Genomic DNA, 14,101 nt, shown 5'->3' on the forward strand with positions numbered 1-14,101 from the left:
TGTGCAAGCATGCGGCCAGCAGACACCTGTGCACAGATATGCACAGTCCCACAGCCATGGGGACACTTCCTCAATGCTGTGACAAAGCCACTGCCACAGCTACATCCATGCCCCCAAACTGGCAGAACTGCAGCTGTGCACCCACTCGCTCCCATGACACACCCATGCTTAGCCAATCTACCCCAGTGCAGGCAGGAAGGCAGGCAGGCAGGCAGGCACAAGGATGGCCACACTCACTGACAGGCATGCAAATGTGCAGTACACGCCAAGGCACAAGAGTCATAGGGACACCGTCACATGCATGTGAACTGGAGGGCGGTCCACCCAGACTGTCTCCAGCAACCACGGGTCCACACAAGTATGTGTGTGCCAGACATACATCCAAACACTTGCACTAACACACACACAGGTGACAGTCCCATGAGGACAGCTCAACTGACCTGCCCACAGAGCACAGCCTCAGCACAATCACAACTAGCAACCTAACCCAGAGCAGGGACCCAGGAAGCCCAGGCCACAACCAAACAGACACAGTGCCAATGGAATGGGCATTTAATTGTCTCCAGGGTGCTCCTGGGGGCAGGGATTGCGGGGCCTTTGGCAGAGCTCTGGCTAATGGAACCAACAGAGGTGCCCATCAGCCAGTGCCAGGCAGGGTGGCAGTCCCAAGGCCTGGCTGGGAACAGCCAGCATTTGGTGCTGCTGTTTAAGACAATTTCTGAGACTAGTGGGTAAGGAATGTTGCCTGTGAATGGAGACGGGGCACAGTTAGAGAGGGGGAGAAGGGGCCTGGACTGTGGGGGAGGCACTCCAAGGTCAGAAGGTTAGGGATGGCAGGGAGTTGGTCACAAGGTCTTTCATGGCCAAGTGAGGGCTGTGGGGAAAACGTGACGGGAGTCCAGTGGGGAAACCGGGGGCCGGCCTGACTCAGGCCAGCTTCAGGAACTCCTGCAGCGTGTTCTGTTCCACGGCCTCCACGAAGAGCTCATAGTCCTGGGGGAGGGGAGGGAAGGGGCAGTCAGTGCAGGTGCAGGTGGCCCAAGTGCTTTGTCGCAGGTCTGACCCTGGCTAGAGTCCTACAACACCCCCCACCTCGGAGCCCCCAGCCCATACCCCACAGTACTGGTCCCCATTGACAATCTGGGGTGGGGTGGCCTTGGGGTTGCCTGCCAAGGCTCGCATCTCATCCCGCAGGGCGTTGTCCTGGGAGATGTCCACGAGTTGGTATTGAATGCGCTTCCCATCCAGGATGCGGGTCACCTCGCTCTGCTGGGACTTGATCTGGGGGCAGAGTGGGGTAGGGGTTAGTGGACCGGCTGGAGGATTTATGGGGGGGCCCTGGGCAGGGTGAAAGAGGCTGTGACCAGGAGCTTTTGTCCCCCTTCCCCCTACACGCACACTCTAGGGGAGGGTTCAGGCCACTAGGAGTTGCAGAGTGAGTCAGGCTTGATTTGAGGTGGTGCCAGGATGAGGAGAGGGACCACCAGCCATGGGGAGGGGTCAGAAAGAAGGGAAGTGGGATCAAGCTCAGCGAGGGGAAAGCAGGGCAGGCCTGGGTGGAGGCTGGTAGGGGTCCCTCAGCCCCAGACACACAGGGGAGGAGAGAAAGAGCAGGACGAGTTCATGGTCAGGGTCAGCCTGGTAGTGGGGATGCAGAGAATGGGTGCCCGAGTGGCGGGGGATGGGCGCAGGCAGTGCATGCTGCGGCTGTTGAGGACCCAGGATGCCCGGTGAAGGCGCTCAGGAACGGCCGCGGAGCCCAGACCCGGGAAGCCGTGCCCGGCACCTCACGGCCCCCCCGCCCCGCCCCCGTGCTGGGGGCGGGTCCCGACCTCCCGGACACGGCCCGCGCTCTCCCCCAGCGCCAGCCTGGGCGCTCACTTACTTCACGGGAGCCGGTGACCGACGTGCTGTAGACGCGCAGGCCGCTCATGCTGCGGGCAGACGGACGTGCCGACGGGCGGAGGGGCGGCGGGAGCGGCAGCTGCACTGCCGGGAGACGACGCCGCCACCGCGCTCGGGAGCGGTTTCCTTCCTGCTCCGCCGCGAGTCACTGCAGTCGGGACCAATGGGCGGTGCGGGCAGGCAGGGCGGGGCGTGCGCGACACCGCCCCGCGCGCCAGAGGCCCCCTCCCATCCCCCTGGCGTGGCCAGGCGTAGAGGGGAACCGTCTCACGCAGGGCCGCCCCTTGTGCAGCTGCGCCGCCCGCCCTTTCGGCTCTTCCTTGTCTGGGGCCCACAGTGTGACGGTTGGGGAGGGACTAGATGGCAGGAAAGGCCCGGGAGGGCAGGGGCGAGGGTCTGGCAAAGGCCTCCTGCCCGGCCTCACCCAGGCTTAGGGCATCAGCTCCCCATCCTTAGTCTCCGGAAGAAGGTGCCATAATAGCTTGGGGCTTTGGAAGGTTTGGGCTGTTTTCAAACCCAAAGTTCCCAAACTAGGAAACCTTGCTCCAAGTGACACCCCACCCCCACTCCCACCCCCACCCCCACATACACACCACTGACCCTGGGGATAGGAAGCGCACCAAAGCCGGAGCTGCCCGTGCTTAGAGATTTTCCCTCAAGTTCCTCTCCGCTCAGACAGGCAGGTTTAGACCAGGAAGAGTGATGGCAGGAGGCAGAGGCCTCAAGGAGCCGGATGGCAAGGTGAGAGGCCGATAGCTCTGAAAGTTGTGGAGGGAGAGGCTGGTGTCAGGATTCTTTAGAGCCTGGGCTTGAGCTGGCCCTTGTTAAAGATCCACCTCTGGTTTTGGGGTGACCCCAGCTCAACCCCAACTCCATGCTGCGAATGGCATTCCAAAAGTGCTATTACTGCCAGCAAGAATTCAGGCTTCAGAGGGCAGACTCCAGCAACCAGCCCAACTTTGGAGACTTAGCTGTCTGGGGTTGGACACAATGCTTCTCAGAAGTACCCCCAGGCTGGGCACAGTGGCTCCCACCTGTAATCCCAGCACTTTAGGGGGGAGACCCCTTGAGGCCAGCCTAGGCAACATATTTAAGACCTCGTTTCCACAAAAAAAATTTTGTTTAATTAGCCAGGCATGGTGGTATGTGTCTGTAGTCCTAGCTACTTGCAAGGATGAGGCGGGAGGATCCCATGAGCACACAAGTTCAAGGTTACAGTGAGCTATGATCGCACTACTGCACTCCAGCCTTGGCGATAGATACCCTGTCTCAAAAAAAAAAGTCCCCCCTAGTCTAGGGCTCTCTGAGGCAAACAGTACCCTGGCTTTGCTCTGGGGAAGCCACTTCCTCACAGCAACCCAGAGGCAGCTGACTTCCTGAGAGGACTGCTGAAACTCTTTTCAGTGGCAAATTTGCTTATGACTCAGGGCAGCTTTGCCCAACAGAAAGTAGCGTGGGAGGAGATCTCATTTGCCCCCACAGAACAAAAGAGGAGCAGAAGTGGTAGAGATAGGGGCATGAGGCTGGACCTGCCAGAGGTCCCTCCCTGCTGATGCTTGGGAATTTGCTAAACACCCCGCTTTTGGCTCCAATAAGCCAAAGTGAGGGGTGGGGTAGGGTGGTGGTGATGGAAGGCCACAGAAAACTAAGGCGTTTGTTAAGATGTTTTATTTTATAATGAAAATAGGCAATACAAACAAGTTGACATAACAAAGATTCATATAAATAACCGTTTATAAACTTTATGAGGAAAAATACCCGTGAGCATGGTGGCTGGGCTCCCAGCACAGGGTGGAGACCAGCCAGGCGGCTCTGCTTTTAGGAGGCAGGAGCCCAGAGGCTGAAGGGATGGCCGGGTGGGGCTGCTCTGAATGGAAGGGATAAGTCACTCCATAAATAAAACACAAACTTGTAAAAACACTTAAGAAGGAGCCTCATTCAGGCTCAGGCGTGAGGTCCAGGATGCTGCCTGCCAACAGCCCAAAACTCACCAAGAATCTTGTAGTGGCTGACTCTGGGCTCCTGAACTGCTGAGTGCTTTCCCATACATGGCCCCTGCTTGGCCTGGCTCCAGATCTAGAGGAGGCTTTAGGCTGGCCCAACAACCAGATACAAACAATTGTGAGATGCTCCCAAAACCAGGAGTCAAGAAAAATAAGAAAGCAAAGGGTCCAAAGGCCCCAGAGAAATAAACAAACAAAAAACAACCCCAGAGAACACTGAGAGCTGTACCTAAAGCTAACTTGTACTGGGTACTCTAAACTTTCAAGGAGGCCAGAGCAGGAAGGGGAAAGGACACCCCTCTCCCACTGCCCCAGCACAAGAGAGGCACAGATCAGAAGGCTGGGCATGGGCTCTAGCCTCGGGTGAGGGGGTAAGCAGCTTGACAGTTACCCTGTGGCCTTCTGGGGGAAAATTCTGCCCAAGCCCAGAACCACAGAGAAAAGTTTGCATTCAAAGCCCAGGAAGGGCGCTACCTGGAAGGCCAGAGAACAATGGAGAATGGGGCTGTGCGAAGCACATGGCCAGGGCCCCAGGGCAGCTGGAGAGTGGGGTCTCCTTTAAAATGGCACGGTAGGCAGATTAAGGAGCCCTGGCTGTAATCCCTAGACTCCCCAATGCTAGTGGGTATGTTGCTAATGAGCAGATTATTTTGGCTACTGGGAGAAGAAGAGCCCTGAGGACGAAGCAGTGGGATCAGGCCTGAGAATTCTCAAATAGCCATTGTTACTGGTACTCAGCCTTTCCAGGCCCCTCTAATGAGCTCTCTAATCAGCAGGACCAAGGTATAGAGTGGGAATGAACATGGATCCATCCCAGAGGATGGAGTAGAAAGGTGAGCAGCCTATTTGTCTCTGATGTCAGCCTAGAGCTGGGAACAGTTTGTGAGGACTTAGCAGTTGTACCTGCAAAAGTTAATTAGTAATTCACTCTCAAGAGTGAATTAAGATAACAGGACAAAACGTAATCCAACAAGGCAAAGCCAGTGTGGGGTAAGGTAGGCACAGTTCCCTAATCAGTCCTTGGACCCCAGATGCAGGCTCTTCCCTCCCCTCCAACTCTTCTCTCTCGGAATAGCAGCAGACAGGAGGCAAGAGATTGTCACGGCAGGAACCTGCTGGACTAGGCTCTCAGCAACCCAGATCTTCTGTAGGGGAATACAGCCTGTGTCTCACCCCCAGCATTCTTCACTGTGTGACACAGTTTTCTCCCATGTCCTGGGCGTATCTGTCTGACATGGTGGTCCTTAAGTCCTCGATGTCGCGACGCAGCTGTTGAACCTCTTCTAATTTCCTCTTGATCACATCTGGCTTCTGCAAATCTAGCTGAGTCCCTGGATATTGTTGTGCCGCTGGGAAGAAGAGCATTTCAAGAGAATGTTAGTCAGTGGGGAGACAATTTCACGCAGATAGGCAGTACTCTGAAGCCCATGGTGTTTGGACAAGGCACTTTAAAAAAAGCAGCTGGGGATAGTGGGCTGGTAACTTGCTACTGAAGGCCTACTTTTAGTTTGTCCTCTATGAAGATACCCCATAAGGATGCCTGTTTCCAAAACAGGTTTACTGAACACCTACTTTGTGAAACACATAAACTTCCAGAGGGCAGTGACCAAGCCTATATACCCTGTCCACACTACTGTAAGAATGGGAAAGCTGGATGGGAGTAAGAAGAGAATGAAGGCTGACTCCTCTTTCCTGGGTCCCAGACTGGCCTAAGGACTCACAGTGAATGCCCAGGAGCAGGGAGAGATTGGGGTCATGGCCCTGGGCCCTCTGGGTCACAATGCTGCAGACAGCCTGCAGATCTTGAAGGCAACTGGCCAACTCCTGGTGCAGCTCAAGTGCCAGCTGGGCCATGTCTGGTGAAGATGGAGATCCTGGTTGGGCCTGGCGCAGGTGTTCCTGGAGCGTCAGATTCTTCTCAATCAGGTCCTGGTTTTGCACTGAAAGCTGAGCAGATAAGATGGGCTAGCACGTCAATTCAGGCCCAGGGAGAGGAAGAGTATCTGTGTATGAGTGTGCATGGTGTGGATGTATGTGTGTGGAGGGGAAGGGATGAGTCACAGGTGGGTTTCCCCTCCCCACATGACCCCTGCTAACAGGCTTGGCACTCTCCCCACCACCAAAATTAGGCTTGGTTCCTCCTGAGAGTAGGTTGGGCCCACAGGGTTCCAGCACTGGAGAAGAAGCCACTCTTCAATCATGTTCTGAGTCATCAGCCTCCAGGTTTCTGTTCAGGAACCAGAGAAGATGCTCCCTTTCCTAGGAACTCTATCTGAAGCCAGTCCCTCAGCCAACTCTGTTAGCCAGGCTATTAGAGAAGGCTTAATGAGAACTGTGAAATCTGAGGAGACACTGGTTTCAATCTCTCCCTGCCACCCTGACAAAAGTGGCCACCAGCCAGCCTGATCACTGTGTATCAGAGGAATAAAGGGGGCAAGAAGGACAATATGAAAGCTAGTGGCCAATGGCTGTGCGATTGAAAAAGCTGGGGACCTGGAGGATCCAGTGCAGGAATGTGTTCTGCCTTTTCAAACCCTCTCACCTCAGTGGAGTTAGGCTTCACTACAAAGACCAGCTATTCGTGTATGTCTAGATAGCTCCCTCTCCCTGACAGCTTAATCCACTCTTCTTCCCTCTCTACCTTTATTCTGTTTTAAAGAACTCTGAATAGAGTTCCTCCTCCAGTCCCAGCTCTCCACCCACACTGGGCCATGTCATAATCCTAGCTCTACCAGACTCCTTCTTAGGCACTTGGCCAGTGAACTCGGTCGCCCCCTGCTGACCGCTCTGTTTACTGCATGAGGACCACCAAACCCTCAGTCTCCTTGAATCCTCCCTCCCCAACTCCACAAACCTGTGACTGCAGGCAGACAAAGGGAGAGAGAATGACTTTCCACATCCAAAAAACATTCCTGAGTAATTACGGACCCTCTGAAACAGGCTTAGAGCCTTTAATATAAAGGATGATGCAATACACCTTCCCATTCTTCTGTCCAAAAAGCTTAGTAGGGACCTCTCAGCACTGGGGCTCTTATGCGGGTAGGGATGGGGAGGGCAGACAAAGAAATCAGGTTTGTGGAGACAGTATCAAGAGGCCTAGCTGATGCTGCTCACCTCCTTCACGGCTGTGCGCAGCTGCTGGAGGGCTGCATCCCTCCGCTGGGCCTCCTCTCTCAGGGCCTGGCTTGTTCCTTCTTCTTGAGCCACTTCTTGCTCTAGGCTCTGAATCCCATGGCAAGGTGTTGAGAGAGAACACATCAGGGATAACAAGTCTGGTTTAGACCGTATCATGCTGGCCTGTACTATAATGAAGTCCGTCCTTACCCCCACATTGCTGCTAAGAGATTATTTTAGAACAGCCCTCATTTCTGACTTCCCACTTAAACCCTCCTATACAGCCCCTGACCATGTACAAATAGACACCAGCTTCTTGGCAGAGCCTTCCAGGCCATTCTGGCTCCTACTTTTCTAGCCGTTATCTCATTCCACCCTCTATAGTAGCCACGCTGAATGGCTGCTTCAGTGCCTTTACTTGCTCCTCTTCTCCTTTGCTCAAGCTGCTCTTTTGCTCTGCCTCCAGGAAATCCCCAAGGCCCATCTGAGCCTTCTTCAATCTACACATCAGATCCAATTCATCCTAATCCTACCCTGCCACTCATACCTCCCTCATGGCTCACAAGGACATCTGCTTAGTATTCTACTTGGCTGTGCACATGATTTCTTCCTCCAAACATAACTTTCTTGAGGGCAGGGACTGTGCCATTCAGTTTAATTCAATATTTATTGAGCACTTACTATGACAGGCACTGAGGATAATGAACAGAACACCAAACAGTCTCTGTCTTTGAGGAGTTAACCGTCAAGTGTCCTTGACAACACTGTGTATTAAGTGCTTTTGACAGACATGGGAAGGGCTAAGAGAACACACTCACAGGCACCTAATCTAGAATGAGTCATGTGTTTATGTGTGATGTGTGTGTGTGTGTAGGGGTGGTTAGGGTCAGCGGGAGGGAGGTATTTATGTTTTTTAGCTTCTGCTTCTCTCACTCTATTCATTATAATTTTCTCCCAATTTTGAAACTGCCCTGAACAACAAAAGTGTAAAAAAATTTTCTTTAATTTTCCCATTTTGTATTAATAAAAAAATATATAACTGCCAAGAATACCTCATAATCATGAAATACCCAGGGTGATCATGATGAATCCATCTAATTCCAGCAAATTCACCTGATATTTTAATTTGCCTAAGTAGTCTCATCATAGATAAATGTCCCGTTTAAAATGTTGGGTTTTTTTGACCTCTGTAGAATCTTAGGGTTCCAGGAAATCTACTTTGAAATCCATTAGAAACTCTATGAAAAACCTGGGATTTTTAAATGGGTATATAAAATGCTTACCAGGCTTGACTGTCTCCTTACAGGACTTGAAAGAGGTGAACTAAAAAGACATAACCCAACCCACATAATGGCAAAGGCAGGACTACAGCCTTCAGCTGTTCCTCAGAGCAAGTGCATTTCAGGTGTTTTGGTGTGAAAACTTTTACGAAGAGCACCTGGGTGAACTTACTTTACCCAGGATTTCTTGGAGAACCCAATTAAGGACACTCCCATTCTGGCCCAAAATAGAAACCACAAGTCATCTTTGATTCTTCCCTATTCTTCAACCCCTACCATCCTGTCAGTCACTGATTCCTCTCAGTTTTGCCTCCTAAAGTCACTTAAATCTGTCGCCTCACATTTCCTCCCTGCTAATGCCAGGTTCTCTCATCATCTCTGACTAGATTTTCTGCCAACGGTCCTTGGTCTTTCCTCTCTCCAAGCTGCCAATCTTCTTCCACACTCAAGCCTGAGTTGCAAACCAGACCATATCACATCCCAATTAAATGCTGTAACAGATGCCCATCACCTACCTAAAGAATAAAAGCTAACTACACAGTGCAAGGCCCTCCCATAGCCTAGAATGCCCAGGCCCCTATTCACCACCTTAAACCAAATACTTCAATATTAAACTGTTGCAGTTCCATGTTCAAACATGCTGCTTCATGCCTACAAGTTCCTAATCACGCTGTTCCTCCTATTTGGAATTCCAACACCATCCTGTCCAGCTCCTCTTCTCTGCCTGGCTAACTTATCCTTCAAAACTCAGGATCTCTCGAAACCTTTCCTTGACCTCCGCTCCTCTCACTGACACTTCTGTGCTCCCCCAGGGTAATGTGGGCATTGCTCTCATAGTACTGTGAGAAACTCGTAACATATTTGTATCCTCCTAAAAAGGCTGAAAAGCACTGATCGGGTCTCATTCTTCTTGTATCCCTAACACTGAGCAAACTGCATGGCAGAGAACAAAATTAAATGTTAGCTAAATTCTAGAGGTTCCATCATTAAGTCCTACCCCCCATGTCCCAAGGATTCCTACTCACCTGTACTTGTGAGCGCAACTGATCCATCTTTTGCTGTTGCTTCTCCACAATCTGAAAGGCAAAGTTATCAAGGAAGGCTGCAAGCATAGGGCTGATGGTGAGGTCAAAGGGCAAAGAGCTGCACTAGGATCTGTGTGGTCTGGCTATAAGCCCCACTGGCTATAGTCCATTAATAGTGAGACCTGGGTGAAGACTAGTTAGCTCTACCTACAGAAATATAACCCAGACTTCCCATCTTGGCACACTACCTTCACACTTCTGTTCTCCAATCATAAAGGTTTGTATAGGAATGTAGTGTAGACCCATGACTGCCACTGGGGCAAAGGGGACACTCACCATAATGACTGTAGGCCAGTGGAATCAATTTTATATATAGCCAGGGCATATTATGGTTCTTTGGGAAAGGACATGACTAAAAATCCAGTTTATCGAAGACTGCCATTTCCAGGGCTGTAATGGTTGTTGGTATTATAATTCTGGTCAGACCGTCTTTCCAACAAGAGACCCTGAACGGGTCTGACTTCTTTTAAGACTGCAGGTATTTGTTGAATCATTTCTTTTTTCTTTTTTGGAGACAAGGTCTCACTATTTTTGGCCCAGGCTGGGCCTGAACTTGAGATCCTCCCACCTCAGCCTCCCGAGTAGCTGGGACTACAAGCCATGCCCAGCTTCTCTGACTAATTTCTTGGTCTTTTTTACTAACCTGCGATCAATTTCATCATCAGGCCCCTGACTCCTTCTTCTCTGCTGAATTGAGAAATGAGGCTACCTCACTGGTTAGAACTCTGCCCAATGTAAGAGGTTCTATATGGACCTGAGCCATGAATGAAGTGCACATTTTAGTGCACCATTTTGGGTCTAGTCTGGATGTTCAGAGACATATGCCCCTCCACTTATTTTTGCCTATATTCTAGATGAGTAAAGTTTGCCTGTTATAAGGATGAATATCTAAATGCAAACTTATTATACAGGGACAACTTCTCAGAAAACAAAGAAAAGCTCTTGGTAGCAAATCCTAGGTATGCCAAGGCCAGGAATTCATGGTTCCTTCCCACAGTTCCTTCGAATCTTCTCTTTCCTCTAAGCCTACCCCACCAATACAGCCTGGACACCTTCAGTCACCTTTTGGAGGGAATCACATTCCTTCTGCCAGGACTGCATTTCCACTTTTGGACCTTCTCCACTGTTGTCCTCCATAGACTGCTTATCTTGCAGGCTGAAAGACAGTGGCCTCTTTAAGAACTTTGAAGTCAGAAAGATCTGGCTTTGAGGAGTTCTGCTATTTATTTTATGTTTGGGACAAGACACTTAAGGCCTTCCAAGCTGTAGCTGGGGATATCTTAGGTCTGTTGTAATGCAAGGGGTGCCACATAGAAGCTGCTCAGTGTATATTAGTTTTCTTCCCTGGGGTCAGAATCTATACAGTGTGACATCAATTCTCTACCAGCTCAAGGCTCTTGTATTCTTTGATTTGATATTTAAAAAATAAACATTTATCACATGTATTTAGATCATAAGTCACATACATACACATTTTAGAAATTCTGGAAAATACAAGAGCTCCTTTTTTCTTGGTACACACAGTCTGGGGCAAAGCCAACTTTGTCCCCTAACCCCACTTCTGACTCCAACTAATGGTCTCCTTCCATGGGTCTCCACAATCACTTATAGCATGGCCCTCTGCTACGATAAACAACAGGAACATTATGGTTAAATATGGGATGAGAAATCCAATCTACCCTATTAGAAATTGGACTTAGTCCAAGAGGCTGTTGAAGAATAGCCATTATTTTCAGAAACTGCTATTAATATCGAAGAGGCTCCCAAGACACTTGGAGAGTACATTACAGCATCTTGTTTTGTTCTCAGAACCTGTTATGGCAATAGAGAGCAATCCCTAGGGCTGAGGACAAACAGATGCTCCTGGTAGCCTTTAGCTTATTAGGTTCAAAATACAATAACCCTCAGTCCTCAGCGCCAGTATCCACTTTGAAAATTATATATAGATACCTAACTTCTCAGTTTATAAAGTGCTTTCATTCATTAACACATACATACTCAAGAACTGTTATGTGCTAGGCACTGGGCTGGATCCTTCCAAAGGATACAATAAGCCTCCACTGCATCCCAAAGACATATTCTCTGCCTATAAGCAGTTTTCCCTTTATTCACAGTCCAAAGAAAAGGAAGCTCAGAGAAGTAAAATGATTTGCTCAAGTCACCCAGTCACACAGATAAGTGACCTGGGTAGCCAGGATCAGAAACTAGCCCTCCACTCCTTTCCTCAATCCCACAGTAGTATTTACCTATGTTTAGTGGAGGAGAATTTTGCTTCTGTCTGTCTCAGACTTTCCAGTTGAACCTCCTTCTCTCTGCAGATTGCCTGTGTTTCCTCCAGCAAATTCTCCAGCTCATTCACTTTCTCCTGCAGCTCTGTGCTCTTCAATTCAGAATCCTTAAGCTGAGACACAGGATCCCATGCTTACGTCAATAAGCCAAGTAAGAGGTTTGGTTAACTCAAAAAATTTGCAGTCCAGTTGCAAATCTGACAGATGTGAATCTGGACATGACTGTTTTGGGATTCTCCTTCCTTTCAGGAAGCCACAGGGTAACTGCATACAGCAGATGCTCAAGAAATTCCCCTACTTGGCCCCTCCCTGATTGCCCCAGGTATGCCCAGACATTGCTGCTACCTGCTGGCTCTGCTTCTGATGGTCTTCCAGAGTGGGCAGGTCAGCCAGGTAGCGCTCCAAGGTCTCAATACGCTGTTGCTTCTCTCTGTTCTGTTCTGATTCCTTCTGACATTTCTTTTTCAAATTATTGATATGTTTATCACGACCCTTGACCTAGGGAAAGAAATGTTAAGGGTCTGTCTCCATTCCCTCCTCTAGGACCTTGAACATCAACTTTTGTTGAAGTGACCACTGTTTCTGCCTGTGGAGCTGTGAAAGTTGTTCTACTACAATGAAGGCAGGAAGAGGATCAAATTTTGCCATTTGGGATTAGGGCATAAACTGCAGAGATAGCAAATTTGAACTTTCCAATCAAGGGCAGAGAATAATGGCTTCTCGGACAGCTTTAAAAATTGATAGCGCTTCTGTTATATAATAATTTGTTTGGACTTTGTCCCAGGTTCCTGGGAGATAACCTCTAAGCCCTTGTGATTTCCTGAATAACAGGACAAGAGTGGGCCAGAGCACACCATGAATACATTTATGCTAATAAGATGACTCAGAATGAGGGCTGTTCATCTGAAAAACCAACTACTTTGAGCCTAATCTACTATGGGGAGGGGTAACGCAAGGGACCTTGAGTTCAATCATACCTACATAAATGAAACTCCAATAAAAACTCTAGACACCAAAGCTCAGTGGAGCTTCCTGGTTGGTGAACACACAGATGTGCTGTGTTTACATGCCCTGATTCCATAGGGAGAGGGCATGGAAGCTCTGCTTTCAGGATCATCCGAGACCTCACCCAATGTCTCTCTTCATTTGGCTGTCCTGAATAGTATCCTTTATAACTGTGGTCCCCAAGCCCCAGGCGTGGACTGGTATTGGTCCGTGGCCTGTTAGGAACCAGGCCACACAGCAGGAGGTGATTGGCCGGCAAGCAAGTAAAGCTTCATCTGTATTTACAGGTGCTCCCCATTGCTCCATCACTGCATAAGCTCTGCCTCCTGCCAGATCTCATAGATTCTGAGACTCTCATAGGCATTAGATTCTCATAGGAGCATAAACCCTACTGTAAACTGCATACGAGGGATCCAGGTTGTGCACTCCCTTATGAGAATCTAACGCCTGATGATCTGAGGTGGAGCTCAGGTGGTGATGCTAGCGCTGGGGAGTGGCTGCAAATACAGATTATCATTAGCAGAGAGGTGTGACTGCACGATAAATGTAATGCACTTGAATCATCCTGAAACCATTCCCTCTTCACTCCCCATCATCTGTGGAAAAATTATCTTCCAGAAACTGGTCCCTGGTACCAAAAACATCGGGGACTGCTGCTGTATAATAAAACTACAATTGTAAGTTTAGTGTTTTCCTGAGTTCTGTGAGTCATTCTAGGGAATTATTGAACTTGAAGAGGTCATGGAAATCTACAGATTTATAGCCAGTTGGTCATAAATATGTGTAGCCCGGAGATCCCAAGATTTGCAGTTGACATCTGAAATAAACAGTCTTATTGGGGACTGTGCCCTTAAACCTCTGAAGTCTGATGCTAACTCCAGGTGGTCTGTACCAGAATTGAATTGCAATAGTATATACATAACTTCTTAAAAGACGTATCACCAGTCTGGTCTGTTCTGGTGAGAAAGGTAACACATTCTTCCCTAAACACTACACTGCTATAAAGCCAAGCAATCATCTGGTAGGGCTAATGAGACTTTAGAGGAAGAGCTGTGTCCATTTTGCTAATTATCATATCCATAACACACAGCAGATGCTTGGCATAGAGCAGGTACTCAATGAAGATTTGGTGAATGAAGACTATTTCTTTATTATTATGCTTTTTTTGGCTTATGAACAAGGAAGCTGGAGGAAGCAAGAGAAAACAGAGAGAGAGTGATGCAGACCCACTAATGTCAAAGAGGAGGCACAGGCCTAATTTTGTGCAAAGATATGATAATACTAAGAAAGATCCCTGAATATCAGTCAAAAGCTTTATCCCGGCCGGGCGCGGTGGCTCACGCCTGTAATCCCAGCACTCTGGGAGGCCGAGGTAGGTGGATCGCTCAAGGTCAGGAGTTTGAGACCAGCCTGAGCAAGAG

The 14,101-nt window shown here is 49.3% G+C and overlaps 2 protein-coding genes across 3 annotated transcripts in view; both read right to left on the reverse strand.

Moving 5' to 3' along the window:
- Window positions 1-534: 534 nt before the first annotated feature.
- SH3BGRL3 (SH3 domain binding glutamate-rich protein like 3) lies at window positions 535-2,153 on the reverse strand. Its single transcript, XM_012645993.1, has 3 exons — window positions 1,886-2,153; window positions 1,114-1,281; window positions 535-993 (listed from the first exon to the last, which is right to left on the reverse strand). Exons 1-3 carry the CDS (start codon window positions 1,931-1,933, stop codon window positions 928-930), a joined length of 282 nt encoding a protein of 93 aa, XP_012501447.1. The 5' UTR covers window positions 1,934-2,153; the 3' UTR covers window positions 535-927.
- A 2,022-nt stretch (window positions 2,154-4,175) lies between these two features.
- Window positions 4,176-14,101, reverse strand: part of CEP85 (centrosomal protein 85kDa) — a 33,913-nt gene continuing 23,987 nt past the window's right edge. For both annotated transcript variants that reach the window (XM_012646015.1, XM_012646014.1), the window contains 7 exons: window positions 12,021-12,173; window positions 11,634-11,788; window positions 10,450-10,543; window positions 9,328-9,378; window positions 7,023-7,130; window positions 5,630-5,855; window positions 4,176-5,257 (listed from right to left, as the gene is read on the reverse strand). In XM_012646015.1, coding sequence (XP_012501469.1) covers window positions 5,094-5,257; window positions 5,630-5,855; window positions 7,023-7,130; window positions 9,328-9,378; window positions 10,450-10,543; window positions 11,634-11,788; window positions 12,021-12,173 — 951 coding nt within the window. In that variant the 3' untranslated portion in view covers window positions 4,176-5,093. The remainder of the gene's footprint in view (window positions 5,258-5,629; window positions 5,856-7,022; window positions 7,131-9,327; window positions 9,379-10,449; window positions 10,544-11,633; window positions 11,789-12,020; window positions 12,174-14,101) is intronic.

This window comes from Propithecus coquereli, unplaced genomic scaffold (genome assembly GCF_000956105.1).
Source record: "Propithecus coquereli isolate 6110/MARCELLA unplaced genomic scaffold, Pcoq_1.0 Scaffold239, whole genome shotgun sequence".
NCBI lineage: Eukaryota > Metazoa > Chordata > Mammalia > Primates > Indriidae > Propithecus > Propithecus coquereli.

Excerpts from the sequence above, each read along its gene's own strand:
- SH3BGRL3 (XM_012645993.1), bottom strand. The coding sequence starts at position 1,933 with ATGAGCGGCCTGCGCGTCTACAGCACGTCGGTCACCGGCTCCCGTGAA. Across the intron at positions 1,282-1,885 it reads CGGTCACCGGCTCCCGTGAA|ATCAAGTCCCAGCAGAGCGA; the intron begins GTAAGTGAGCGC and ends CTCTGCCCCCAG. Across the intron at positions 994-1,113 it reads ATGGGGACCAGTACTGTGGG|GACTATGAGCTCTTCGTGGA; the intron begins GTATGGGCTGGG and ends CCCCTCCCCCAG.